This window comes from Heterodontus francisci, chromosome 22 (genome assembly GCF_036365525.1).
Source record: "Heterodontus francisci isolate sHetFra1 chromosome 22, sHetFra1.hap1, whole genome shotgun sequence".
Classification (NCBI taxonomy): Eukaryota; Metazoa; Chordata; class Chondrichthyes; order Heterodontiformes; family Heterodontidae; genus Heterodontus; species Heterodontus francisci.
This window is the reverse complement of record NC_090392.1, coordinates 40,535,710-40,563,375: the sequence shown is the minus strand read 5'-3', so window position 1 is coordinate 40,563,375 and position 27,666 is coordinate 40,535,710. Positions and strand designations below refer to the sequence as shown.

The 27,666-nt window shown below is 47.9% G+C and overlaps 1 protein-coding gene across 1 annotated transcript; it reads right to left on the bottom strand.

The window, feature by feature from the left end:
- Positions 1-7,406: 7,406 nt before the first annotated feature.
- Positions 7,407-24,815, bottom strand: LOC137381333 (zinc finger protein 271-like). Its single transcript, XM_068053745.1, has 3 exons — positions 24,405-24,815; positions 23,047-23,196; positions 7,407-8,935 (listed from the first exon to the last, which is right to left on the bottom strand). Exon 3 carries the CDS (start codon positions 8,570-8,572, stop codon positions 7,562-7,564), a length of 1,011 nt encoding a protein of 336 aa, XP_067909846.1. The 5' UTR covers positions 8,573-8,935; positions 23,047-23,196; positions 24,405-24,815; the 3' UTR covers positions 7,407-7,561.
- Between the last annotated feature and the right edge of the window lie 2,851 nt (positions 24,816-27,666).

The following is a 27,666-nucleotide window of genomic DNA, read 5'->3' as shown; positions in this document are numbered from 1 at the left end:
ATTAGGGATGGGCAACAAATGCTGGCCTTGCCTGTGACACCCACACCCCAAGAAAGAATGAATAAAAGTCAGACAAACGGGTATATTACTGATACCAAGACTGGGAGAGGCTCTCCAGAAGTGATGGCAAGCTGGGAGAATACCTGAAAGTCTGAGAACTGAAATAATCTAGAGTAATAGATTCAGAGTTATACAGCACAGAAAAAGGCCCTTCAGCCCATCGTGTTTGTGCTAGCCATCAAGCACCTATCTATTCTAATCCCATTTTACAGCACTTAGCCCGTAGCCTTGTATGCTATGGCGTTTCAAGTGCTCATCTAAACACTTCTTAAATGTCGTGAGGGTTCCTGCCTCTACCACCCCTTCAGGTGCGTAAGGTATTATGATGTCAGGCTGCTGCTTGACTCGTCTGCGTGACAGCTCTCTCAATTTTGGCACAAGCCCCAAGATGCAAGTCAGGAGGACACAGTAATGATGAGGTTAGATGTGGCTCAGTGCTTACATTCTCATCTCTCAATCAGAGACTTGAGCATAAAATCTGGGTTGATATTCCATTGCAGTACTGAGGGGTTGCTGCACTGTCAGAGGTGTTGTCTTTCAGATGACACCTTGAACCCAGACCCCATTTGTCCTCAAAGTTATTTTGAAGAGCAGGGGTGTTCTTCCTGATGCTGCCAATATTTATCCCTCAACCACCTTGGGGAGGCAGTGGCATAGTGGTAATGTCACTGGACTACATAGAAACATAGAAAATAGGAGCAGCAGTAGGCCATTTGGCCCTCTGAGCCTGCTCCACCATTCATTATCATGGCTGATCATCCAACTCAATAACTGTTCCCCCTTTCCCCCCATTAGCAACCCAAAGACCCAGGGGATTGCTGTGGAGACATGGGTTCGAATTCCACCTCAGCAGAAAGTGGGATTTAAATTCAATTCATAAATCTGGAATTAAAAAGCTAGTCCAATGAAACGACTGTCGTTAAAATCCTTTAGGGAGGGAAGTCTGCTGTCCTTACCTGGTCTGGCCAAATGTGACTCCAGACCCACAGCAATGCGATTGACACTTAAATTCCTTCTGAAATGGCCTAGCAAGCCATTCAGTTGTATCAAACCGCTACAAAGTCTATAAGGAATGAAACCGGATGGACCACCTGGCATCAACCTAGGCACCAGAAACGACAACAGCAAATCCAGCCCTGTCGACCCTGCAAAGTCCTCCTTACATATATCTTGGGGCTTGTGCCAAAGTTGGGAGAGCTGTCCCACAGATGAGTCAAGCAGCAGTCTGACATAATACCTTACAGACAATATCCCAAATGCCACCATTACCATCCTTGGGGATGTCCTGTCCCAAAGGTGGCGGCACAGTGGTATACAGTCGGGACGGAGATGCCCTGGGAGTCCTCAACATCAAATCCGGGCCCCATGAAGTCTCATGGCATCAGGTAAAACATGGGCAAAGAAACCTCCTGCTGATTACCACCTACCACCCGCCCTCAGCTGATGAATCAGTACTCCTCCATGTTGAACACCACTTAGAGGAAGCACTGAAGGTGACAAGGGCGCACAATGTACTCTGGGTGGGGAAATTCAATGTCCATCACCAAGAGTGGCTCTGTAGCATCATTACCAACCGAGCTGGCCGAGTCTTAAAGGACATAGCTGTGAGACTGGGTCTGTGGTAGGTGGTGAGGGAACCAAGAGTGAAAAAGATACATGACCTTGTCCTCGCCAATCTGCCTGTCGCAGATGCATGTGTCCATGACTGTATTGGTAGGAGTCGCGGTGGAGACAAAGTCCCATCTTCACATTAAGGATACCCTCCATCATGTTGTGTGGCACTACCACTGCGCTAAATGGGATAGATTTCGAACAATTCCAGCAACCCAAAACTGGGCATCCATGAGGTGCTCTGGGCCATCAGCAGCAGCAGAATTGTACTCAACAACATTCTTTAACCTAATTCCCAGCATATCCCCCACTCTACCATTACCATCAAGCCAGGGGATCAACCCTGGTTCCATGAAGAGTGCAGGAGGATAGATATAGAACAGTACAGCACTGTACAGGCCCTTTGGCCCAAGATGTTGTGCCGACCCTTTAACCTACTCTAAGATCAAACTACTTACATACCCTTCATTCTACTATCATCCATGTACCTATCCAAGAGTTGCTTAAATGTCCCTAATGTATCTGCTTCTACTACCACCACTGGCAGTGCATTCCACGCACCCACCACTCTCTGTGTAAAGAACCTACCTTTGACATCTCCCCTAAACCTTCCTCCAATCACCTTAAAATTATGCCCCCTGGTGATGGCCCTTTCCGCCCTGGGAAAAAGTCTCTGGCTATCTACTCTATCTATGCCTCATCATCTTGTACACCTCTATCAAGTCACCTCTCATCCTTCTTCGCTCCAATGAGAAAAGCCCTAGCTCCCTCAACCTTTCTTCATAAGACATGCCCTCCAGTTTAGGCAGCATCCTGGTAAATCTCCTCTGCACCCTCTCTAAAGCTTCCACATCCTTCCTATAATGAGGCGACCAGAACTGAACACAATATTTCAAGTGTGGTCGAACCAGGGCTTTATAGAGCTGCAGCATAACCTCACGGCTCTTAAACTCAATCCCCGTTAATGAAAGCCAACACCCCATACGCCTTCTTAACAACCCTATCAACTTGGCTGGCAACTTTGAGGGATCTATGGGCGTGGACCCCAAGATCCCTCTGTTCCTCCACACTGCCAAGAATCCTGTCTTTAAGCCTGTATTCTGCATTCAAATTCGACCTTCCAAAATGAATCACTTCACACTTTTCCAGGTTGAACTCCATCTGCCATTTCTCAGCCCAGCTCTGCATCCTGTCAATGTCCCGTTGCAACCTACAACAGCCCTCCACACTATCCACAACTCCAGCAACATTTGTGTCATCGGCAAACTTACTAACCCAGCCTTCCACTTCCTCATCCAAGTCATTTATAAAAATCACAAAGAGCAGAGGTCCCAGAACAGATCCCTGCGGAACACCACTGGTCACCAAGCTCCAGGCTGAATACTTTCCATCTACTACCACCCTCTGTCTTCTATGGGCCAGCCAATTCTGTATCCAGACAGCCAAATTTCCCTGTATCCCATGCCTCCTTACTTTCTGAATGAGCCTACCATGGGGAACCTTATCAAACGCCTTGCTAAAATCCATATACACCACATCCACTGCTCTTCCTTCATCAATGTGTTTTGTCACATCCTCAAAGAATTCAATAAGGCATGACCTGCCCCTCACAAAGCTATGCCGACTATCTCTAATCAAACTATGCTCTTCCAAATAATCATAAATCCTGTCTCTCAGAATCCTCTCCAATAATTTGCCCACCACCGGCGTAAGACTGACTGGTCTGTAATTCCCAGGGTTATCCCTATTCCCTTTCTTGAACAAGGGAATAACATTTGCCACCCTCCAATCATCTGGTACTACTCCAGTGGACAGTGGGGATGCAAAGATCATCGCCAAAGGCGCGGCAATCTCTTCCCTCGCTTCCCGTAATAACCTTGGGTATATCCCGTCTGGCCCCGGGGACTTATCTATCCTCATGTCTTTCAAAATTTCCAGCACATCCTCCTTCTTAACATCAACCTGTTCGAGCATATCAGCCTGTTTCACGCTGTCCTCACAAACGTCCAGGTCCCTCTCTCACTAGTGAATATGTGGAAGTGAGCAGAAAGGCATGGCACTATGCTTAATGGGAAATTTAGCCAAGTTAGGAATAGTCGCTTTGCTGAGCTTTGATAGTATGATTTAAGGTTGCAGAAACCGCAATGAAATAGTTAAAAGGCTGAAGGTGTGAAATTGTATAGACTAGCTAACGCCGGTAATTACAAGGACATCTGTTCCTTTGTGGCATGATTGTGTCGCTCCCTGTGGTTTGGAGCAATGGACTCTTGTAAAACACATGCTGTCCATCCCTGTGTGATTAATGATAAGAAATGTAGGGCCCCTCTTATCAGTGTATACGACCGCTGCTTTGGGTAACTGCAGACTGCATGACGCACTTAGGAATGCAAACTTGATAAAGATAACAGGATCAACTGTCACAAGATAGAGACGGAACTCATGATAAATGTGGGGAGTGAGACCAGAATGTTGTTGCTGACTTCTCTCCATTTGCTAATTTATCTTGCTTGTCTGCTTTCTTTTATCTTGTTTGTGCAGAACCATATTATATTAGTAACAAGTATGTATTGAGAATGGAGTGTATTGTTAACCTCAATAACAGATGTACTGCACGTTATCACGTGGTTGAAGCTGAATTGTACCGCACTGATTGGTTAAACAAGGTGTAGCATGAATCTTAATGTATAAACAGTAGTATCTGTATCACAAACGAACACTTACTCTGGTGGACCCGACAGACTCTGGTGGAGTCAGTGCCGCTGTATCAGAGTAAGTCCGCCAGCGACTGCGCAAATAAAGTAATTGATTTTACCTACACATCTGACTCCGTATATTTACTGAACCAGACTGAGGGCAAAAAGAACTCAGATTGTCAAATACTGAAGCAAAGTATTCATTAAGGACCTTCCCTACCTCATCCGACTCCAGGCACAAGTTCCCTCCACTATCCCTGATCGGCCCTACCCTCACTCTGGCCATCCTCTTGTTCCTCACATAAGTGTAGAACGTGTAGATATGCCAGGAGCAGCACCAGGAATACCTCAGAATGAGGTGCCAACTTAATGAAGCTACAAACCAGGACTACTTGCGTGCCAAACAGCGTAAACAGCATGCGATAGACAGAGCTATGCGATCCCACAACCAACGAATCAAATCCGAGCTCTGCAGTCGTGCTACATCCAGTCGGGAATGGTAGTGGACAATTAAACAACTAACAGGAGGAGGTGGCTCCACAAACATCCCCATCCTCAATGGGGGAGCCCAGCACATCAGTGCAAAAGATAAGGCTGAGGCATTCTCAACAACCTTCAGCTAGAAGTGCCGAGTGGATGATCCATCTCAGCCTCCTCCTGAAGTCCCAGCATCACAGCTGCCAGTCTTCAGCCAATTCGGTTCACTCCACGATATCAAGAAATGACCAAAGGCATTGGATATTGTAAAGGCTATGGGTCCTGACAACATTCCTGCAACAGTACTGAAGACCTGTGCTCCAGAACTTGCCACACCCCAAGCCAAGCTGTTCCAGTATAGCTACAACACTGACATCGACTGCCAATGTGGAAAATTGCCCAGGTATGTCCTGTACACAAAAAGCAGGGCAAATCGAACCCAGCCAATTACCACCCCATCAGTCTACTCGCGATCATCAGTATAGTGATGGAAGATGTCAACAAGCAGCACTTAACAATAACCTGCTCAGTGACGTTCAGTTTGGTTTCTCCCAGGGCGACTCAACTTCTGACCTCATTACAGCCTCAGTTCAAACATGGACAAAAGAGCTGAACTCCAGAGATGAGGTGAGAGTGACTGCCCTTGAAATCAAGACAGCATTTGACCGAGTATGGCATCAAAGGAGCCCGAGCAAAATTGGAGTCAATGGGAATCAGGGGGAAAACTCTCCGCTGGTTAGAGTCATACCTAGTGCAAAGGAAGATAGTTGTGGTTTTTGGAGGTCAATCATCTCAACTCCAGGACATCACTGCAGGAGTTCCTCAGGGTAGTGTCCTAGGCCCAAACATCTTCAACTGCTTCATCAATGACCGGCCCTCCAACATATGGTAGAAGTGGGGATGTTCACTGATGATTGCACAATGTTCAGCACCATTCACGATTCCTCAGATACTGAAGCAGTCCATGTAGAAATGCAGCAAGACCTGGACAATATTGAGGCGAGGGCTGATAAGTGGCAAATAACATTCGCACCACACAAGTGCCAGGCAATGACTATCTCAAACAAGAGAGAATCTAACCATCTCCCCTTGACATTCAATGGCATTACGATCACTGAATCCCCCCACGATCAACATCCTGGGGGTTACCATTGACCAGAAACTGAACTGGAGGAGCCATATAAATACCGTGGCTACAAGAGCAGGTCAGAGGCTAGGAATTCTGTGGTGAGTAACTCACCTCCTGACTTCCCAAAGCCTGTCCACCATCTACAAGGCACAAGTCAGGAGTGTGATGGAATACTCTCCACTTGCCTGGATGGGTGCAACTCCAAAAGCACTCAAGAAGCTCGACACCATCCAGGACAAAGCAGCCCGCTTGATTGGCACCCCATCCACCATCTTAAACATTCACTCCCTCCACCATGAACGCACAGTGGCAGCAGTGCATACTATCTCCAGCAACTCACCAAGGCCCCTTAAACAGCACCTTCCAAAGCCAAGACCTATACCACCTAGAAGGACAAGGGCAGCAGACGCATGGGAACTCCAGCACCTGCAAGTTCCCCTCCAAGCCACACACCATCCTGACTTGGAACTATATCACCGTTCCTTCACTGGCTCAAAATCCTGGAATTCCCTTCCTAACAGCACTGTGGGTGTACCTACCCCACATGGACTGCAGTGGTTCAAGAAGGCAGGTGACCAGCACCTTCTCAAGGGAAATTAGGAATGGTCAATAAATGCTGGCCTAGCCAGCGATGCCCACATCTCATGAACAAAAAAAAAAAAATCACTAAAAAAAGATTACGTGGTCACAGCCTCCTTTCTGTTTGTGGGACTTTGAGCACAATTTTCCTGCTGTATTTCCGACATTAAAAGGAGGACTTGCATTTATGTAGCACCTTTCATGACCTCAATGTTCCAAAGCATTTTACAGCCAATGAAGTATTTTTGAAGTGTTGTCACTGTTGTAATGTAGGAAACACAGCAGCCAATTTGCACACAGCAAGATCCCACAATGTCATAATATCCAGATCATCAGTTTTACTGATGTTGAAGAAGGGATAAATATTGGCCAGGACACTAGGGATAACTCCCCTAATCTTATAATAGGGCCACAGGATCTTTTACATCCACCTTTTAATTGTTCTGGCTGTGAAAAGAGCTTTAAAAGCTGAAAAGATCGGATGAAACATGTGCACACTCACACTGGGGAGAGGCCGTTCTTTCATGTGAAAAACAGCACCTCTGACCATGCAGCGTTCCCTCAGTACTGCACTGACCATCAACCTTGATTTTTGTGCTCAGGTCCTGGAGAAAACTTAAACCCACAACCTCTGACTCAGAGGTGAGACTGCTACCTATTGAGCCACAGCTGCCAACAGCACTGAGTACACATCAAAAGAACATTAGCTGTAATACACTCTGGGACATCCTGAAGTAATGAAAGGGACAATACAAATATAAGTTTTCCAGTCACAAAGGAGAAAAAGCCCAAAAATGGAAGAGTCAGTATGAGAACATCAGTCTCCTCTTAGAGAAATCAAGGACTTGAAAACTGTGTTTGACGCAAAGCTGATTTATTTGACATAGAATATTAAAATCCAGCCCAGGTACAGGCATTATCAAAAGAAATAAATCCCAGCTGTCAGAATGAACATGGTTCAGTCCTGGGTGTGATTAACAGCTGCAATAACAGCAGAATCCTCATCCTGCAGTCACTTGTGAACTCGCTGGTGTTTCAGCAGGTTGGATGACTGAGTGAATCCCTTCCCACACACAGCGCAGGTGAATGGCCTCTCCCCAGTGTGAACTCGCTGGTGTGTCAGCAGGTTCGTTGAATCAGTGAATCCCTTTCCACACTCAGAGCAAGTGAACAGCCTCTCCCCAGTGTGAACTCGCTGGTGTGTCAGCAGGTTCGACGATTGAGTGAATCCCTTCCCACAGACAGAGCAGGTGAACGGCCTCTCCCCAGTGTGAATGTGTTCGTGTTTCATCAGATCGTTTCTGCTTTTAAAGCTCTTTTCACAGCCAGAACAAGTAAAAGGTCTCTCATCAGTGTGAACAAGTTGGTGTTCAGTGAGGTTGAATGAATGAGTGAATCTTTTCCCACACACGGAGCAGGTGAACGGCCTCTCCCCAGTGTGAACTCGCTGGTGTATCATCAGGGTGGATGACTGAATAAATCCCTTCCCACACACGGAGCAGGTGAACGGCCTCTCCCCAGTGTGAAACCGCTGGTGTGTCAGCAGGTTGGATGACTGAGTGAATTCCTTCCCACATATGGAGCAGGTGAATGGCCTCTCCCCAGTGTGAACTCGCTGGTGTCTCAGCAGGTGAGATGACTGAGTGAATCCCTTCTCACAGACAGAGCAGATGAACCGCCTCTCCCCAGTGTGAGAGTGTACATGTTTCATCAGATCACTTCTGCTTTTAAAGCTCTTTTCACAGTCAGAACATTTAAAAGGTCTCTTATCAGTGTGAACAAGTTGATGTTCAGTGAGGTGGGATGACTGAGTGAATCCCTTCCCACATATGGAACAGATGAACGGCCTCTCCCCAGTGTGAACTCGCTGGTGTGTCAGCAGATTGGATGACTGAGTGAATTCCTTCCCACACACACAGCAGGTGAACGGCTTCTCCCCAGTGTGAATACGTTGATGAGTTTCCAGTAGGGATGGGTAATTAAATCCCTTCCCACAGTCCCCACATTTCCACGGTTTTTCCATGGTGGGGGTGTCCTTGTGTCTCTCCAGGTTGGATGATCAATTGAAGCCTTGTTCTCACACACAATATGTGTACAGTTTCTCCCTACTGTGAATGGTGTAAATTTTTTCAGGCTTTGTAACTGGTTAAATCTCTTTCCACAGTCAGTGCACTGGAACACTCTCACTCGGGTGTGCTTGTCTCAGTGCTTTTCCAGTCACACTAATGTTTGAAATCTTCTCCCACGGACAGAACAGATAAACATTTCGCCTTCCACAATCAAAGGCCGATGATATCCAGGTCCTGATGAATCCAGTGACTCTGTCAGATCTTGACAGGAGGTTTGGTTTGAGTTTCCCGCCTGAAACTCCTCCCCTTCTAATACCCTGTAGAAGGAGTTTACAAAGGTCATCACTGTCAGTACTGGACAGAAATTCCAAACAGACAATTCGAGTTTCTATGGAACATTCTTTCCTCTCGTTTCCCCCAAACATGAGGCCCATTCGAACTAAAAGAAGCCAAAGTCAGCAATAAAATCCCAAAAGTAGCAAAGGGAACCTTCCCAACAAAACCAGAATGTTATTAACAGTGTCTGTGAGACACTCTGTACCCTGCAGTGCCCACCTGTCGCAGATGGTATCAAGTGTGCTCCCTCTCCAGGGCCACCCGGGCACAGACAAGACCACAGGAGAGGCTGGCAGCCAGAGTGACACCCCCACCCCCAACATGGTCCGCACACATCCTGGACCTGCTTTAACCAGGTCCAGGAGAAGATCCCCTGACTTACCCAAACCCCTCCACACCAAGCGACCAACAACTAGGAGCATGGGGCTAAAGTGTAACGCAACATTAAGCAGCAGCCCCTTCAGGTAACTATACAGGGACGTAACCTCTCACACTGAATATATCCAAGGCCCATGGACTCCTCGAGGCTGCATACATCACATGCAGCCTGGGAGTGGGCGAAGCTGCTTTAAACCCTGTTGTGCAGGTTGCCCGGGGAGGGGGTGGGACGATTCAGTAAAATGTAAATTCAAAAGCAGCAAGGGAAATGTCAAGGCTGTAGAGCAGAGCAGCGATTGTGTAAAAATAAGCAGAGTGGGTCAGGAAGGGACAGTGAGAGTAACAAAAGTAATAGGGCATTTGTGACGAAGGTGATGTCAGGGTAGATCAGAAAAAGTCAAAGCTAAAGGTATGATATCTGAATGCACAAAGAATTCACAATAAATTAGATGAATAAAGAGCAGATAGATATTAATAGGTTTGAACTAATAGCCATTACAGAGACATGGTTGCATGGGAACTAAAGATTTCAGGACACCTAACCTTTAGAAGGGATAGACAAAATGGAAAAGGAGGAGGGTCCACCCTGATGATAAAGGATGGGATAAAGACAGCAGAGAGAAAGGATCTTAGCTCAGAAATTCAAGAAGTAGAATCAGTTTGGGCAGAGCTAACAAACAACAAACGGCAGGAAACACTGCTGGGGCTTGATTATAGGCGCCCTAACAGTAGCTGCAGTATAGGGCAGAGTATAAATCAGGAAATTAGAGATGCATGGGGGTGGCAGTTGTGTAGTAGTAATGTCACTGGACTAGCAATCCAAAGGTCCTGACTAATGCTCTCGGGACATGGGTTCAAATCCCACCATGGCAGCTGGTGGAATTTAAATTCAATTAATAAATCTGGAATTAAAAAATGGTGACCATGAAACCATTGTCAATTGTCCTTTAGGAAAGGCAATCTGCGATCCGTACATGTGACTCCAGACCCACAGCAATGTGGTTGACGCTTAAATGCCCTCTGAAATGGCCTAGCAAGCCACTCAGTTGTATCAAACCACTACAAAGTGTAAGAAAAGGAATGAAACCAGATGGACCACCCAGCATCAACCTAGGCACTGAAAACGACAACTGTAAACCCAAAAATAAAAGCAAAATACTGCGGATGCTGGAAATCTGAAATAAAAACAAGAAATGCTGGAACCACTCAGCAGGTCTGGCAGCATCTGTGGAAAGAGAAGCAGAGTTAACGTTTCGGATCAGTGACCCTTCTTCGGAACCCAATCCTGTCGACCGTGCAAAGTCCTCCTTACTAACATCCAGGGGCTTGTGCCAAAATTGGGAAAGCTGTCCCACAGACTAGTCAAGCAACAGCCTGACAATCATACTCATGGAATCATACCTTGCAGACAGTGTCCCAGACACCACTATCACCATCCCTGGGTATGTCCTGTCCCACCGCCAGGACACACCCACCAGAGGTGGCAGCACAGAGGTATACAGTCAGGAGGCAGCGGCCCTGGGAGTCTCAACATTTACTCTGGACCCATGAAGTCTCATAGCATCAAGTTAAACATGGGCATGGAAACCTTCTGATTACCACCTACCGCCACAACACCTCCTCCCCAACCCACCCCCCCAGCTGATGAATCAGCGCTTCTCCATGTTGAACACCACTTGGAAGAAGCACGGAGGGTGGCCAGGGCACAAAATGTATTCTGGGTGGGGGATTTCAATGTCCACCACCAAGAGTGGCTCAGTAGCACCACCAGTAACCGAGGTGGCCAAGTACCAAAGGACATAGCTGCTAGACTGGGCCTGCGGCAGGTGGTGAGGGAGCCAAAAAGAGGGAAAAAACCTACTTGATCTCATCCTCACCAATCACTGGTAGGAGTGACCACCGCACAATCCTTGAGGAGACAAAGCCCCATCTTCATATTGAGGATACCTTCCAGCATGTTGTGTGGCACTACCACCATGCTAAATGGGATAGATTTCGAACAGATCCAGCAACTCAAAACTGGGCATCCATGAGGTTCTGTGGGCCATCAGCAACAGCAGAATTGTATTCAACCACAATCTATAACCTCATGGCCCAGCGTATTCCCCACTGTTTCAATAAAGAGTGCAGGAGGGCATGCCAGGAGCAGCATGAGGCATACCTCAAAATGAGGTGTCAACCAGGTGAAGCTACAACCCAGGACTATTTGCATGCACAACAGCAGAAGCATCATACGATAGACAGAGCAAAGTAATCCCACAACCAACAGATCGGATCTAAACTGTGCAGTCTTGCCACATCCAGTTGGGAATGGTGGTGGACAATTAAAAAACCGGAGAAGGCTCCACAAATATCCCCATCCTCAATGATGGGGGAGCCCAGCACATCAGTGCAAAAGACAAGGCTGAAGCATTTGCATCCATCTTCAGCCAGAAGTGTCAAGTGGATGATCCATCTCAGCCACCTCCTGCGGTGCCCAGCATCATAGATGCCAGTCTTCAGCCAATTTGATTCACTCCACGTGACATCAAGAAACGGCTGTAGGAACTGGATACTGCAAAGGCAATGGCCCTGACAACATTCCGGCAGTAATATTCCAGTAACAGTACTGAAAACCTCTGCTCCAAAGCAAGCTACGCCCCTAGCCAAGCTATTCCAGTACAGCTACAACATTGGCATCTACTCAGCAAGGTGGAAAATTGCCCAGGTATGCCCTGTTCACAAAAAGCAGGATAAATCCATCCCAGCCAATTAATGCCCTATCAGTCTGCTCTCCATCATCAGCAAAGTGATGGAAGGGGCCATTGACAGTGCTATCAAGCGGCACTTAACAATAACATGCTCACTCGCACGCAGTTTAGGTTCCACCAGGGCCACTCAGCTCCTAACCTCACTAGAGCCTTGGTCCAAACATGGACGAGAGTTGAATTCAAGGCAGCATTTGACCAAGTGTGGCATCAAGGAGCCCTAGCAAAACTGGAGGCAACTGGGAATCAGGGGGAAAACTCTCCGCTAATTGGACTCATACCTAGCACAAAGGAAGATGTTTGTGGTTGGTGGAGGTCAATCATCTTATTCCCAGCGGACAGGTTCCTCCCATTTCCCACTGCCTCCAGTTTTGCTAGGGCTCCTTGATGCCACACTTGGTCAAATACTGCCTTGATGTCAAGGGCAATCACCCTCACTTTACCGCTTGAGTTCAGCTCTTTTGTCCATGTTTGGACCAAGGCTCTAAAGAGGTCAGGAGTTCCTCAGGGTGGTGTCCTCGGCCCAGTCACCTTCAGCTGCTTCATCAATATCCTGCCCTCCGTCATAATAAGGTCAGAAGTGGGGATGTTCGCTAACGATTGCACAATGTTCAGCACCATTCACGGCTCATCAGATACTGAAGCAGTCCGTGTCCATATGCAGCAAGACCTGGACAACATTCAGGATTGAGCTGATAAGTGACAAGTAACATTCGCGCCACACAAGTGCCAGGCAATGACAATCTCCAGCAAGAGAGCATCTAACCATCTCCCCTTGACATTAATGGCATTACCATCGCTGAATCCCCCACTATCAACACCCTGGGGGTTACCATTGACCAGAAACTGAAATGGACCATCCACATAAATACCGTGGCTACAAGAGCAGGTCAGAGGCTGGGAATTCTGCAGCGAGTAACTCACCTCCTGACTCCCCAATGCCTGTCAACCATCTACAAGGCACAAGTCAGGAGTGTGAAGGAATACTCTCCACTTGCCTGGATGGGTGCAGCTCTATCAACACTCAAGAAGCTCAACACCATCCAAATGCTTCCACAAGCCTCTCATAGAACTCTGGTATCAATTTTTTTTTATTCGTTCATTGAATATGCGTGTTGCTGGTTATGCCGTCATTTATTGCCCATCTCTAGGGCGATTAGAGATGGGCAATAAATGACGGCATAACCAGCGACACGCACATTCAATGAACGAATAAAAAAAATTGATACCAAAGTTCTATGAGGGGCTTGTGGAAGCATTTTTCATCTCATTTGAAAAGTCTGCAAAACAATTAAAGTGGCCAGCTAAGTGTTGGACCCTGCTACTGCAAAGCAAATTAATGGGAAAAGCCCATGAGATTTATTCCTTATTATCTGACCAGCGTTCATCAGACTATAAGATGACCAAAAATGCTAGCCTGAGAACATACGAGCCAGTACCGGAGGCGTACCGCCAAAAGTTCCAAACTGTCTGAAAGCAGCCAGAACAAACTTACATTGAGGTCGAAAGGGTTAAGCAACTCACGTTCCGATGGATACGGGCACTTAAGATAGAGTCCACCTTCAAAAACCTCAGAGCGGTGATCCTCTTCGAGGAGTTCAAAAACTTGCTTCCCCTTTCCATAAAAAAACCACGTGGATGAAGTAAAGGTTCCAAAAGCAAGGCAGGCAACAATCCTGGATGATGATTATGCACTTATTTGCAAGCCTTTGTCTTAAGGGAAACCCTACCCTAGTCACCTCCAAAACCCTGAAAAGGATAGAAGGTGGGAGAGTGATAAGATGAACAACAGCCATGAGCAAGAAGGGAGAGCTGGAAACACGGGGACCTCGTCAGCACCTTCCTTTTTAGCCTGAGAACAGGAGTGACACCCGGAAGTCTGTATGTTTCCATTGTAACAAGGCAGGTCTCCTTTGAGCTGACGGCTGGAAGTTCCAGGGAAAACCCACAGGTTTAGAAAGGGTACGCTAGACCAGTGCAGGAAAAGGGGCCCTGTTGGAAAGTACAACAGACCAGGCTGTAGCTTTAAATGCGGCAGTAAAGCCCATTAAACCTATCACTGAGAGTACGGGAGAACTTCACAAAATCCCTGAAAGCTACTAGGATTTTGTGTCCAGAGGAAACATGACCCCATACCCCTCGAGTGAAGCAAATAAGCCCGTAGTCATACTCAAGAATACAGGCCACCCAATCCCTTCTGCTAGGAAAAGGCATGACCTTTCCCCCAATGAGTGCACTGAATGCTAGAGTGCTAGTAAACGGTATCAGAGGAAAGTATATCCCATTCACTCATATTGGGTGCACCTAGAGTGCAACCTTTTTTCAGGACCTGTAACCATGGGGATTGGGTCTAGTTTACCTGTGGACAGGGTCGACCTGCTCCTGGGTAATGTTCTGGTGGGGTCAAAGGTGGTCGCTTGCCCAGTGGTTTTACAGAGACCGAAAGAAGTCAGGGAGACAGGGCAGTTACAGGAGAAGGTCCCGGGCAGCTTCCCTGACTGTGTGGTGATCTGGTCCATGGCCAAACAAGCTCCATCACAGGAACTGACACTGCAGACAGCTGACATTACTGTCTGGTTATCCGAAACCCTCTTTGGGAATTTAGAGAAACCAAAGCAAGTGTTCAGCAGGTATTCCTTGGTTGAGGCTTAGCAAGCCGACCCAGAGTTAAAGAAGTTAGCACAGACTACCCAAACTGAAGCTGAAGCAAAGGGAGTTCCAGAGAGCTACTATTTAAATTATGAGGTGCTAATGAGGAAGTGGAGACCTCCTTACAGACTTACAGACGAAGAGTGAACAGTGATTCACCAGTTAGTCATGCCGCCGAGGTACCTTAGGAAAATAAAAGCAAAATACTGTGGATGCTGGAATCTGAAATAAAACCAAGAAACGCTGGAAATACTCAGCGGGTCTGGCAGCATCTGTGGACAGTGAAACAGAGTTAACCTTTCAGGTCAGTGACCCTTCTTCAGAACTGGCAGATATAAGAAATGTAAAAGATTTTATGCAAGTAAAGCGGGGTGGGGCAAGAGATAACAAAAGAGGTGTTGATAGGATAAGGTCACAGAGAATAACTGACCAGAAGGTCATGGAGCAAAGGCAAACAATATGTTAATGGCATGCTGAATGACAGCGTTAGTACAGAGAGGGTGTAACGGACTGAAAACTGAGCAGCCACAAGCACAAACATGAAAAAAAAAGTGGGTAGGCAAAGTAGAAACAAACTGAACAAACTAAAAAGAACTCCAATAAATTGGTTAAGCATGATTTCCCTTTCACAGAGCTATGTTGTCTCTGACCTATTACATTGAATTTTTCTAAGTGCCCTGCTACAAAGTCTTTAATAATATTTTCTAATATTTTCCCCATGACAAATTTCTTAAATTCTGAAGGGAGACACAGAAAAGCTCATAAGCCAAAGGAAAACCCTAAGCCCAAAAAAGGTTTTTGTGGCAGACTTGGAGTGTGATGATGACTGCAAGTCAAGTATCCTAACTGAAGAAGAATCGTGGGCCAGGCTGGCTGAGCTGGGAAACCAGGAAGAGATGCAGGACGAAACTGATAGGTGGTCTCGAGCTGCAACGAAAAATATCCAGCACTGGGTTAAAGTGCAAAATGACTATGAAGCACTTCAAATCAGGCTTAAAACCTCGCTTGACAAAGTTGGTGCCATTTGACCCACTTGCATTTATGCCAGGACAGCTAATCCACACAAATGAAGTCATTGTCTTACTAGCTGACAAATGGTTTGCAAAGTACTCTGCAAAGTAAGCTGTTGGCCTGGTGGGGAACAGGAAAAACCAGTACAAAAAACTCTAATAATCTTCACAAAATTATGAACAACTTTGAATCCAGGGTTGAGTTCACTGATATAAAATACATGAGGAAATTCAGTGTTTGCTGGAGCACAAGCTGACAGAGCACAGTCAAAGTTGTAGTTCTCCAGTTGTACTTATGCACAATCCTGAATTTTAAAAAACTGATCCAGAGCATGGCTATGGCAGTAAGACTGATGAGTGTGTGTTGTACAGTTTCTTTTAATTTGTGACCTCAATGAAATGTTCCTGTCATCACATTTCATTTCACATGATGGGGAGGTGTCACACCAACTTGCTTTGTTGAATGATAATTTTCTTTAATCCACTGACTTGAGATCAGAATTTATATTTTTTTTTAAAGAAATTTAAAAAAGAACAGCTAAAAAGTGAAGATGAAATGGCTGCTGTTCCTACCCAGCAAGAACCAAGACCCAGGAAGTTTAAGGGAACTGCCTGTTCTTTTTAGCAAGACACAAATACTAACTGCTATGTTTGAATCACTGAGTGATTGTCATGTGACAAGCCCCTCGCCATCTGTGGTTTTAAGCTGGTGTTTCTCTGCAGCAGGAGGAAGCAGCATCTGGACTCTGACATGTGCACACCCAAGCAGGGGTCCCTCTCTCTCTCTCTTCCAGCTTGCAGGCTACAAACCCTACCTGTTGTCTGACAACCTTTGCATACTCCCGCTACAATCAGAAATCCCGCTGGAGGAAAACATCTGCATCGCGCTCTTCAAGAGACCCACCCAAGAAAGAATATACTTGCCCTCGAAGGAGTACAACAAAGGTTCATTAGCCTGGTTCCTGGGATGAGGGGATTGTCCTGAGGGGATCTGGAACACTTCACCTGAAAAGGTGTTGGAACCTGATTCTATCAGTAATTTTAAAAGGGAGTCAACAGGTATTTGAGAATGAGGACCCTAGAGTTACAAACAAGTGGGTGTGTGGGACTAAGTATGACAGCTCTTTCAAAGAGCCAGCACAAGCACAAAGGGATGAATGGCCTCTCTCTGGCTGTAAGTTTCTATGATTCCAGGAGTTGTCCATTTAGCCTCTCAAACCTGTTCCACTGTGCAATGAGATCATAGCTGATCTGTGACCTAACTCTATATACCTGCCTTTGCCCCATATCCCTTAACACCTTTGGCTAACAAAGATCTATTAATGTCAGATTTAAAACTAAATTGATCTAGTATCAACTGCTGCTTGTGGAAGAGAGTTCCAAACTTCTACCACTCTGTGTGCAGAAGTATTTCCTAACTTCACTCCTGAAAGGTCTGGCTCAAATGTTTAGACTATGCCCCCAGCACTAGATTCTTCAACCAGTGAAAATAGTTTCTCTCTATCTACCCTATCAGTTCCAATTAATATCTTGAAAATTTCGATCAAAGCACCTCTTAATCTTCCAAATTCCAGGGAATACAACCCTCATTGTGAGGTGAAGCATCTTGGCAGAATGGATAGGGAGAAGCAATATATACTTAATAGCACAGTTCCAAAGAGTGTGTAGGGACAGAGGGACCTGGGGATTCATGTGCATCGATCTTTGAAGATGGCAGGACATATTGAGTGAGTAGTTAGCAAAAGGTATGGGATCTTGAGCTTCTTAAATAGTGGTATGGAGTACAAAAGCAGGGAGGTTATACCAAACCTTCACGAAGCTCTGGTAAGGTCACAGCTAGAGTATTGCATCCAGTTCTGATCACCACACTTTAGGAAGGACGTGAGGGTCCTTGAGAAGTTGCAGAGGAGATTTACCAGAATAGTTCCAAGGATGAGGGAATGTAGCTACAAGATTAAGTTGGAGAAACTGGGTTGTTCTCCTTGGAGCAAAGGAGGTTGAGTGCAGATCTGATCGAGGTGTCCATGATTATGACAGGTTTAGATATGGTAGACAAAGAAAACTTGTTCCCATGAGCTGATGGTACAAGAATTAGCAGCACAGATTTAAAGTTTTGGGTAAGAGATACAGGGAATGAGAGGAAGAACTTTTCATGCAGCAAGTGGTAATGTCCTGGAACTCACTACTATGAGGGTAGTGGAGGCAGAGATGATCAATGATTTCAAAAGAAAACTAGATAGGCACTTCAGGGAAATAAACTTACAGGGCTACGGGGACAAAGCGGGGGAATGGGAATGACTTAGGGCGGCGCAGTGGTTAGCACTGCAGCCTCACAGCTCCAGCGACCCGGGTTCAGTTCTGGGTACTGCCTGTGCGGAGTTTGCGAGTTCTCCCTGTGACTGCGTGGGTTTCCGTCGGGTGCTCCGGTTTCCTCCCACAGCCAAAGACTTGCAGGTTGATAGGTAATAGGAGAATTGTGGGGATATGAGAGGGAATATGGGATTAATGTAGGATTAGTATAAATGGGCGGTTGATGGTCGGCACAGACTCGGTGGGCCGAAGGGCCTGTTTCAGTGCTGTATTTCTCTATGAATCTATGACTGGATTGAAAAAAGGACTGGCATGGACTCAAGAGACCAAATAGCCTGCTTCTATGCCATAATGACTCAGACTCATTTATGTATTTGCCCCATGTAATTTAACCCTTGGAGTTCAGGTATCATTCAGGTAAATCTATGCTGCATTCTCTCCAAGGGCAATATATCCTTCCAGAGTTGTGGTGCTCAGAGCTGAACACATTGCTCCAGGTGTGGTCTAACCAGGGCTTTGTGCATCTTGGTGCTTTCCATGCACATGGATCCTTGAAATCTTTTCCCACAGAGAGGACAGACAACCTTTTTCCTTCCACATTCAAATCCGATGATAATCAAGTCCTGACAATTTGAGTGATTGTCAAATCTTGATCTGATGCTTAGTTTGAGCTTCCTGACTGCAAATCCTCCCCTTCTAATACCCTCTAAAAGGAGTTTACAAAAGCCATCACTGTCAGTCCAAGATAGAAATTCACAACATTCTCTCCTCCTGCATCCTGGCCCAGGATGACCATGCATGCACCTGCTACACATCGAGACCCCTCCTTGTGGGGCTGCTCCTGGGCTGGCCCAAGTGGCCATCAATAGATCCTGGCAGCAGGCAGTTGAGGGGGTCGTCCAGCCAGACTATCTGCCTCTCTTCTGTGGCTACATTTTCGCCCAGGTGTCCCTGGAGAGGGAGCACACGGTGTTCGCCAGTATGCCTGAGGCCTCCCACAACTTGATGGCACTGGAGAGTCTGGAGTTTATCATCACCACTAGGAGTGACATTTTAGTTTTGTCATGAAAATCCCACCTGTCAAGAATGAGGCATATTAATTTCATTACATGAAACATGAATTTTAAACTGTTGCTGGACTGAAAAGATGGCTTGTTTAAAGAGATCACAGTAGTGGCTGGAAACATGTGCATTCTAAGAGACAGCTGCCTGGAGAAGACAATGGAACTGCTCCCTGATCTAATTAACCAAAATGCATATTGATCACCAGACACTGAATGTGTACAAAGTCTGCAATCCATGCTGCACCCCACCACCCACCCCCGGCCACTGAGGGGGTCTGCTAAGATGGAGAATCCACAAAAATGCAGGCAAGCTTGTTATAAAAAAAAGCTTCACATGACTAACCTGCTGGCCCAGATTTGGTTCACAGAACAGCTTGAGTCAGACTGCAATCTGAAGACAACAGAGAAGGAAGGTCTCTCTCTCACACGCAAAGACAGGGACCCACGGAAGGAAACTAAGCCTCAAGACAGAAAACCATTGAAACAAGTTTGAAAGTGCACTGGGCCCCAATGAGATGGCAAGATTGAACTGTAATCGAAGACTTTAAATTAAACTCAAAAGACAGTAAATGAACTCCAGCTATTGCTTCAAACCTTTCCCCTTGATTCTTTCTCTTTTTCTGTCTCTATCTGCATGTGTGTTTATTGCGTTTGCATATTAGCGTGGTTGCGTCATTAATTCGGGTAAAACTACTACGAATACGGGTTTAAGGTTAATAAAACTACACCTTTCTTGTTTAAATCTAAGAAAACCTGTCTGGTTGATTTCTTTGCCACTAAAATTGTAGAGCAGTGAACAAGGATTCACCAAGGTGAAGCTAAAACATGGTGTTTTAAAAATTAAGCCCTGTTACGGACAAACCAGGAAAAGGCTGAGAGGGAACCCCTATACCCCTTTCACACCTGGTCATAACAATTTGATTCAGCTAAGTTTTTGTTACTGCATATTACTAGATCCCAGAGTATTGAAGGAGGTGGCTATAGAGATAGCAGAGGCATTGGTGGTTATCTTTCAAAATTCTGTAGATAATGGAAAGGTTCCTGCAGATTGGAAAGTAGCAAATATAACCCCACTGTTTAACAAAGGAGGGAGAGAGAAAACGAGGAACTACAGACCTGTTAGTTTGATGTTAGTAGTAGGGGAAATATTAGAATCTATTATAAAAGATGTAATAACTAGACACTTAGAAAATAATGATATGGTTGGGCAGCGTCAACATGGATTTGTGAAAGGGAAACCTGTTGGGAGTTTTGAGGATGTTACGTAGCACAGATAAAGGGGAATTGGTGGATGAGGTGTATTTGAATTGTCATAAGGACCCACACAGGTTAGTAAACAATCTTGGAGCACATGGGATTGGGGGTGATATATTGCAATGGACTGACAATTGGTTAACAGATAGAAAGCAGACAGTAAGAATAAATGGGTCATTCTCAGAATGGCACGCTGTTACTAATGGGGTACCGCAAGGATTAGTGCTGGAGCTACAGCTGTTCACAATCTATATAAATGATTTGGATGTGGGGACCAAATGTAATATTTCCAAATTTGCTGATGACACCAAACTAGGTGGGAATATAATAAAAACAAGAAATGCTGGAACCACTCAGCAGGTCTGGCAGCATCTGTGAAAAGAGAAGCAGAGTTAACGCTTCGGGTCAGCAACACTGCAGCAATCCCAGGACAGAGATGTGAGCATGAGAGCAGTGTTCCAGTGAACATCAACGCAAGCTCGAGGAACAGCATCTCATCTACCGATTAGGCACACTACAGCCTGCCGGACTGAACATTGAGTTCAATAATTTCAGAGCATGACAGCCCCCCATTTTACTTTCATTTTTAATTATTTTTTCTTCCTTTTTTTTTTACATTCTTTTTTTACATTTTTTACAATTTTTTTTTTGCATTTATTTCATTTCATCTTAGTTTGTTCAGTTTGCTTACCCACTGTTTTTTTCAGGTTTGCACTTGCTGCTGTTCAATATTCAGTGTATTAACACCTAATTTGTACTAATGCTTTGTCTTTCAACACACCATTAACATATTGTTTGCCTTTGCTCCGTGACATTTTGGTCAGCTATGTGGCCTGGTCCAATCTAGACCTCCTTTGTTATCTCTTGCCCCACCCCCACCTCACTTGCTTATAACCTGTGACTTTTCTAATATTTGTCAGTTCCGATGAAGGGTCACTGACCCGAAACGTTAACTCTGCTTCTCTTTTCACAGATGCTGCCAGACCTGCTGAGTGGTTCCAGCATTTCTTGTTTTTATTTCAGATTTCCAGCATCCGCAGTATTTTGCTTTTATTTTAGGTGGGAATATAAGTTGTGAGGAGGATGCAAGGAGGCTTCAAGGGGATTTGGGCAGACTAAGTGAATGGGCAAGAACATGGCAGGTGGAATATGTGAATAAGTGTGAAGTGATCCACTTTGCTAGGAAGAAAAAACACAAAGGCAGAGTACTTAAATGGAGAGGGGTTGGGAAGTGTTGATGTGCAAAGCGTCCTGCGTGTCCTTGTTCATAAGTCACTAAAAGCTAGCATGCAGCTGCAGCGAACAATTCAGAAGGCAAATGGTATTCTGGCCCTCATTACAAGGGGATGTGAGTGCAGGAGTAAAGAAGTCTTGCTGCAACTGTATAGAGCCTTGGTGAGACCACACCTGAAGTATTGTGTACAGTTTTGGTCTCCTTATCTAAGGAAGGGTACACTTGCCATAGAGGGAGTGCAACGGAGGTTCACCAGACTAATCCCTGGAATGGCGGAATTGTCTTTTGGAGGAGAGATTGAGGAAACTGGGCCTGTATTCGAGTTTTGAACAATGAGAGGTGATCTCATTGAAACTTACAAAATTCTTACAGAGCGTGCGTGGCAGGGTAGATGTGGATAGGATGCTTCCACTGGCTGGTTGAGTGGTTCCAGGGGACACAGTCTCAGAATACGGAGTAGACCATTTAAGACTGAGATGAGGAGGAATTTCTTCACCCAGAAGGTGGTGAATCTTTGGAATTCTCTACCCCAGAGGGCTGTGGAAACTCAATCATTGCGCAAGTTCAAGGCAGAAATCAATAGATTTCCAAATACTAACGACATTAAGGGATAGGGGGATAGTGGGGAAAAAAATGACGTGGAGGTAGATGACCAGCCATGATCTGTTTGAATGGCGGAGCAGGCTCGACGGGCCAAATGGCCTACTCTTGTTCCTATGTACTGGTGCCCCTCCCTTTAAGTTACTGATGCAACAAAAAAGTTCTACACAGCTCAGGGACCGATTTCCACATCCAACACCCACCCTGACTCAAACTGGCTCTTAATTGTTCCGCCTGTGTTTCTCGACGCAGTTCTGTGAGCAACAGCTGCAATAAAACTAAAGCAAAATACTGTGGATGCTGGAAATCTGAAATAAAAGGAAAAAAACTGGAAAAACTCAGCAGGTCGGGCAGCATCTGTGGAGAAAGAAACAGAGTTAACGTTTCAAGCACGTCGAGCCACCGGAGCCTGCAGCCTGAAAATCAGAGTGGGAGGAGAAGCAATATGGTTAACACCACAGTGGTTAACACCGCAGCCTCACAGCTCCAGGGACCCGGGTTCCATTCTGGGTACTGCCTGTGTGGAGTTTGCAAGTTCTCCCTGTGACTGCGTGGGTTTTCGCCGAGTGCTCCGGTTTCCTCCCACCGCCAAAGACTTGCAGGTGATAGGTAAATTGGCCATTGTAAATTGCCCCTAGTGTAAATAGGTGGTAGGGAATATGGGATTACTGTAAGGTTAGTGTAAATGGGTGGTTCTTGGTTGGCACTGACTCGGTGGGCCGAAGGGCCTGTTTCAGTGCTGTATCTCTAAATAAAATATTAAAATAAAATATAGTCCAACACTCACAGCAATCTGGAATCCACCTACATTACTGGGATAGGGAAACAGAGTTTAAAAACACTCACCAACACAATTCCAGTCAAACGAAGGAGCAGTGCTTGTCGCACACTGCACTGACAGCTGTCCACTGAGTTTTCATGGGCTTCTCAGATGTAGATTTCCTCTTATGCAGCATCTGGTCCTGTGTGGTGCCCTCTACAGGGGATCTGTGGTGTCTGCGCCAGACAAGAAACAGCAAGGCTTTTTAACCAATCAGATTTAAGAATCCTGAGACACAAGGGAGACTTTTAACTAACCTGCTACCCAGGTTAATAGGGCTGTTAAGAAGGCATATGGTGTGTTAGCTTTTATTAGTAGGGGGATCGAGTTTCGGAGCCACGAGGTCATGCTGCAGCTGTACAAAACTCTGGTGAGACCGCACCTGGAGTATTGCGTGCAGTTCTGGTCACCGCATTATAGGAAGGATGTGGAAGCTTTGGAAAGGGTGCAGAGGAGATTTACTAGGATGTTGCCTGGTATGGAGGGAAGGTCTTACGAGGAAAGGCTGAGGGACTTGAGGTTGTTTTCGTTAGAGAGAAGGAGGAGGAGAGGTGACTTAATAGAGACATATAAGATAATCAGTGGGTTAGTTAGGGTGGATAGTGAGAGTCTTTTTCCTCGGATGGTGATGGCAAACACGAGGGGACATAGCTTTAAGTTGAGGGGTGATAGATATAGGACAGATGTTAGAGGTAGTTTCTTTACTCAGAGACTAGTAGGGGCGTGGAACGCCCTGCCTGCAACTGTAGTAGACTCGCCAACTTTAAGGGCATTTAAGTGGTCATTGGATAGACATATGGATGAAAATGGAATAGTGTAGGTCAGATGGTTTCACAGGTCGGCGCAACATCGAGGGCCGAAGGGCCTGTACTGCGCTGTAATGTTCTAATTATCTCTAATTAAAAATAACATCCCAGGACAAAAAGGGGCCTGAAAGCCCCCTCCCCAGGCCTGTCAGTCAAACCCCACACCCCCCCACTCTTCCCAGTCCACAGCTCAGCCTTGCAGCTTCCTGCACCTTGAGCCAGTTCAAGGGGAGTCTTTGTGGAAGCAAGGAGTGGGGTGGGGGAACCTCCTGCCCTGTACTATGTCCCAAATGGTTCCTCCCTTCCCTCCCCCAGGCCCCTTTATAACTCAGCTAAGTTTCCTTTAAAGTTTTGCCCTTTGATTTTACTGTTTATTAATCCTTAGTTCCTCCAAAAGAGCTGGAAAGATGGCGACCATTAACCCAGACCTGTCACTGGGAGAAGCCCCGCAGATGCCGCCCTACTAAGTGCAATGGGGGGGAAGGGGGAATAGGGTGCTTCTTATTGAGGATGTTGAGGCTTGCACAGGCTGTTTCTGAAGTCTATCCACTGGCTCCATCGCTCCCGCCGCCACTTACCGGCTGCAGATACGAATCAAAAACGTCTCTCCATCGCCATCACTTCCACTGCGCTTGCTCCAAACCACTGTTCCCGAGTGCGCATGCGACACGGCGCATGCTCTGAACATCTCGGCACCGCGCCTGCGCACTGGTCTCCTGTGGTGTGAATAATTCTCAACCTGGAAGAATGTCGGGTTAAAGCCCCGCTATTGAACTTCTCAATATGTGCGGCGGAGTGCACGGCGAGGTGGGGGGAGCAGGGAGTACTGGGATTGGCTCGCAGAAAGGAGCGGGGGAGAGAAGCAGTGATCGAGCGGGAACCTGAATGCGGCGCTTGAGGGGGCAATCGCGGGAGGGAGCGGGGAACTGAATGCGGTGGTTGATGTGGCGATCGGTGCCATTGAGGGGGTTATAGGTTAGACCGCAATTGTTGACAACGCGATCGGTAGGTGGCGCTGTTTTGGCACATGCGCAAATACAGCATGTGCCACGAAAACGTCACAGCTTGCGACTGCAGCAGCTGCCAGGACTAAAGATGACGCTGCTCAAAGAATCACAGAGATGAAACCTAACAAACACGTGGCAGAATACAATGGCCGGAGTGAGAGAATGGAGCGGGCCGGGGACAGCAGCGCGGGGGGACCAGCGGTAGCGCTGCCGGGGGGAGAGGGAGGGGAGAGGGAGAGAGAGGGGGAGGGAGGGAGGGGGGGTTAGAAAGAGGGAGAGGGAGGGGGGAGAAAGCGGGGGAGGGAGGGAGGGAAGAAAGAGGGAGGGGGGAGAAAGAGGGAGGGGGGAGGAGGGGGGGAGAAAGAGGGAGGGGGGAGGAGGGGGGGAGAAAGAGGGAGGGGGGAGGAGGGGGGGAGAAAGAGGGAGGGGGGAGGAGGGGGGGAGAAAGGGGGAGGAGGGGGGGAGAAAGGGGGAGGAGGGGGGGAGAAAGAGAGAGAGGGAGGGGGGAGAAGGAGGGAGGGGGGAGAAGGAGGGAGGGGGGAGAAAGCAGGAGAGGGGGAGAGAGAGGGAGCGGGCGAAAGGGGGAGGGGAGGGAGGAGAAAGAGGGAGGGGGGGAAAAGAGAGAGGGGGAGGGGTGAGAGAAAGAGGGAGGGGGAGAGAGAGGGAGGGGGCGAAATGGGGAGGAGAGGGAGGGGGGGAGAAGAAGGAGGGGGGGAGAAGGAGGGAAGGGGGGGGAGAAAGAGGGAGGGGGAGAGAGAAAGAGGGAGGGGGAGAGAGAAAGAGGGAGGGGGAGAGAGAAAGAGGGAGGGAGGGGGAGAAGGAGGGAGGGAGGGGGAGAAAGAGGGAGGGGGGAGGGGGAAAGAGGGAGGGGGAGAGAAAGGGAATGGGAGGGGGGAGAAAGGGGGGGAGAGGGAGAGGAGGGGGGGAAGGGAGAGGGAGGAGGGGGGGAAGAAAGGGGGAGAGGGAGAGGAGGGGGGGAAGAAAGGGGGAGAGGGAGAGGAGGGGGGGAAGAAAGGGGGAGGGGGAGAGGAGGGGGGAAGAAAGAGGGAGGGGGGGAGAAAGCGGGAGTGGGGGGGTTGAGAGAGGGAGGGGTGGCGAAAGGGGGAGGGGGGGAGGGAGGGGGGGTTGAGAGGGGGAGGGGGAGAAAGCGGGGGGGGGTTGAGAGGGGGAGGAGGGGGAAGCGGGAGAGGGGGGAGAAAGAGGGAGAGGGGGAAGAAAGAGGGAGAGGGAGAGGGGGAGGGGGCGAAAGGGGGTGGGGAGGGAGAGGGAGGGAGGAGAAAGCGGGAGGGGGGGGAGAGAGGGAGGGGGCGAAGGGGGTGGGGTGGGAGAGGGAGGGAGGAGAAAGCGGGAGAGGGGGCGAAAGGGGGTGGGGAGGGAGAGGGAGGGTGCGAAAGGGGGTGGGGAGGGAGAGGGAGGGAGAAGAGAGAGAGGGGGGACGAAAGGGGGTGGGGAGGGAGAGGGAGGGAGGAGAAGCGGAGAGGGGGGGAGAGAGGGAGGGGGTGGGGAGGGAGAGAGAGGGAGGGGGTGGGGAGGGAGAGGGAGGGAGGAGAAAGCGGGAGAGGTGGGGAGAGAGAGGAAGGGGGGAGAGAGGGAGGGGGGCGAAAGGGGGGTGGGGAGGGAGAGGGAGGGAGGAGAAAGCGGGAGAGGGAGGAGAAAGCGGGAGAGGGGGGAGAGAGAGGAAGGGGGGGAGAGTGAGGGGGGGGGAAAGCGGGAGTGGGGGAGGGAGAGGGAGGGGGGGGAGAAGAGGGGGGAGGGGGGGAGAAGGGGGGGAGGGGGGTGAGAGAGGGAGGGGGCGAAAGGGGGAGGGGAGGGAGAAGGGGGGAGAGAGAGGGAGGGGCGAAAGGGGGAGGGGGGAGAAGGAGGAAGGGAGTGGGGGGAGAGAGAGGGAGGGGGCGAAAGGGGGAGGGGGGAGAGAGAGGGAGGGGGCGAAGGGGGAGGGGTGGGAGAAATGGGAGGGGGGGGGAGGGAGAGAGAGGGAGGGGGGGAGAAAGAGGGAGTGGGAGGGGGGGAGAGAGAGAGGGAGGGGGTGCGAAGGAGGGGGGGAGGGAGGGGGGTAAAGAAGGGGGAAGTGGGGAGGAGGGAGGAAGGGGAGAGAGTGGGGGGGGAGCAGCGGAACGGAAGAGGAGTGCATTTTTCTGTGCATGCGCCATAAACAACAGCAAAAGACTTACCGGCCAGTCCCTGGACCCGGTAACACCAAGGTCTTCGCACACTCGCTCCCCGCGGCTCTCTACGGCCGCTCGCTTCTGGCGTTCTCCATTCAGCCGTTCCCTCCAGCTGCGGATGCCCAATCCAGTTGCTTTCTCTACTTCTCCACAGTACTTCAGGCATTGCAACTGTCTGGTCCCTGCATTTTGCATGCACCCTCTCCCCACCCCTCCTCCTCTTCACCCACCCCTCCCCCTCTTCACCCACCCCTCCCCCTCTTCACCCACCCCTCCCCCTCTCCCCTCCACCATAGTTGAATATCTGAAGTGCAGTTGCAAAGTCGGGGAAATAGCATGCAAAACAAAACCTCAACAATTCTGGGTTTAATTATTGAAAAGTTTTATTAAGTTCATTAAGTATCCGAGGAACTGCTGTGCATGGATACATGAGTGTTGTGTCCAGCATTCCCGTTAGACAGACAGGCCGAGTCTCTGCTATGCACAGCTAAAGAGATTGTTCCTGGAGAGCCTTGTGGTGAATGAACGCTTGGCTCTCTATTCCACTACTGTATTGTCCATGTGAAGAAGGCAAAGTCACAAGAGTCTGAGCTCAGTCTATTCTTGGTGAATGTTCCCCAAACGCATCCCAATGTGCGTTCCCACTTCATCCATAAATGCAAGGTTCC

Excerpts from the sequence above, each read along its gene's own strand:
- LOC137381333 (XM_068053745.1), bottom strand. The coding sequence starts at position 8,572 with ATGGAAAAACCGTGGAAATGTGGGGACTGTGGGAAGGGATTTAATTAC.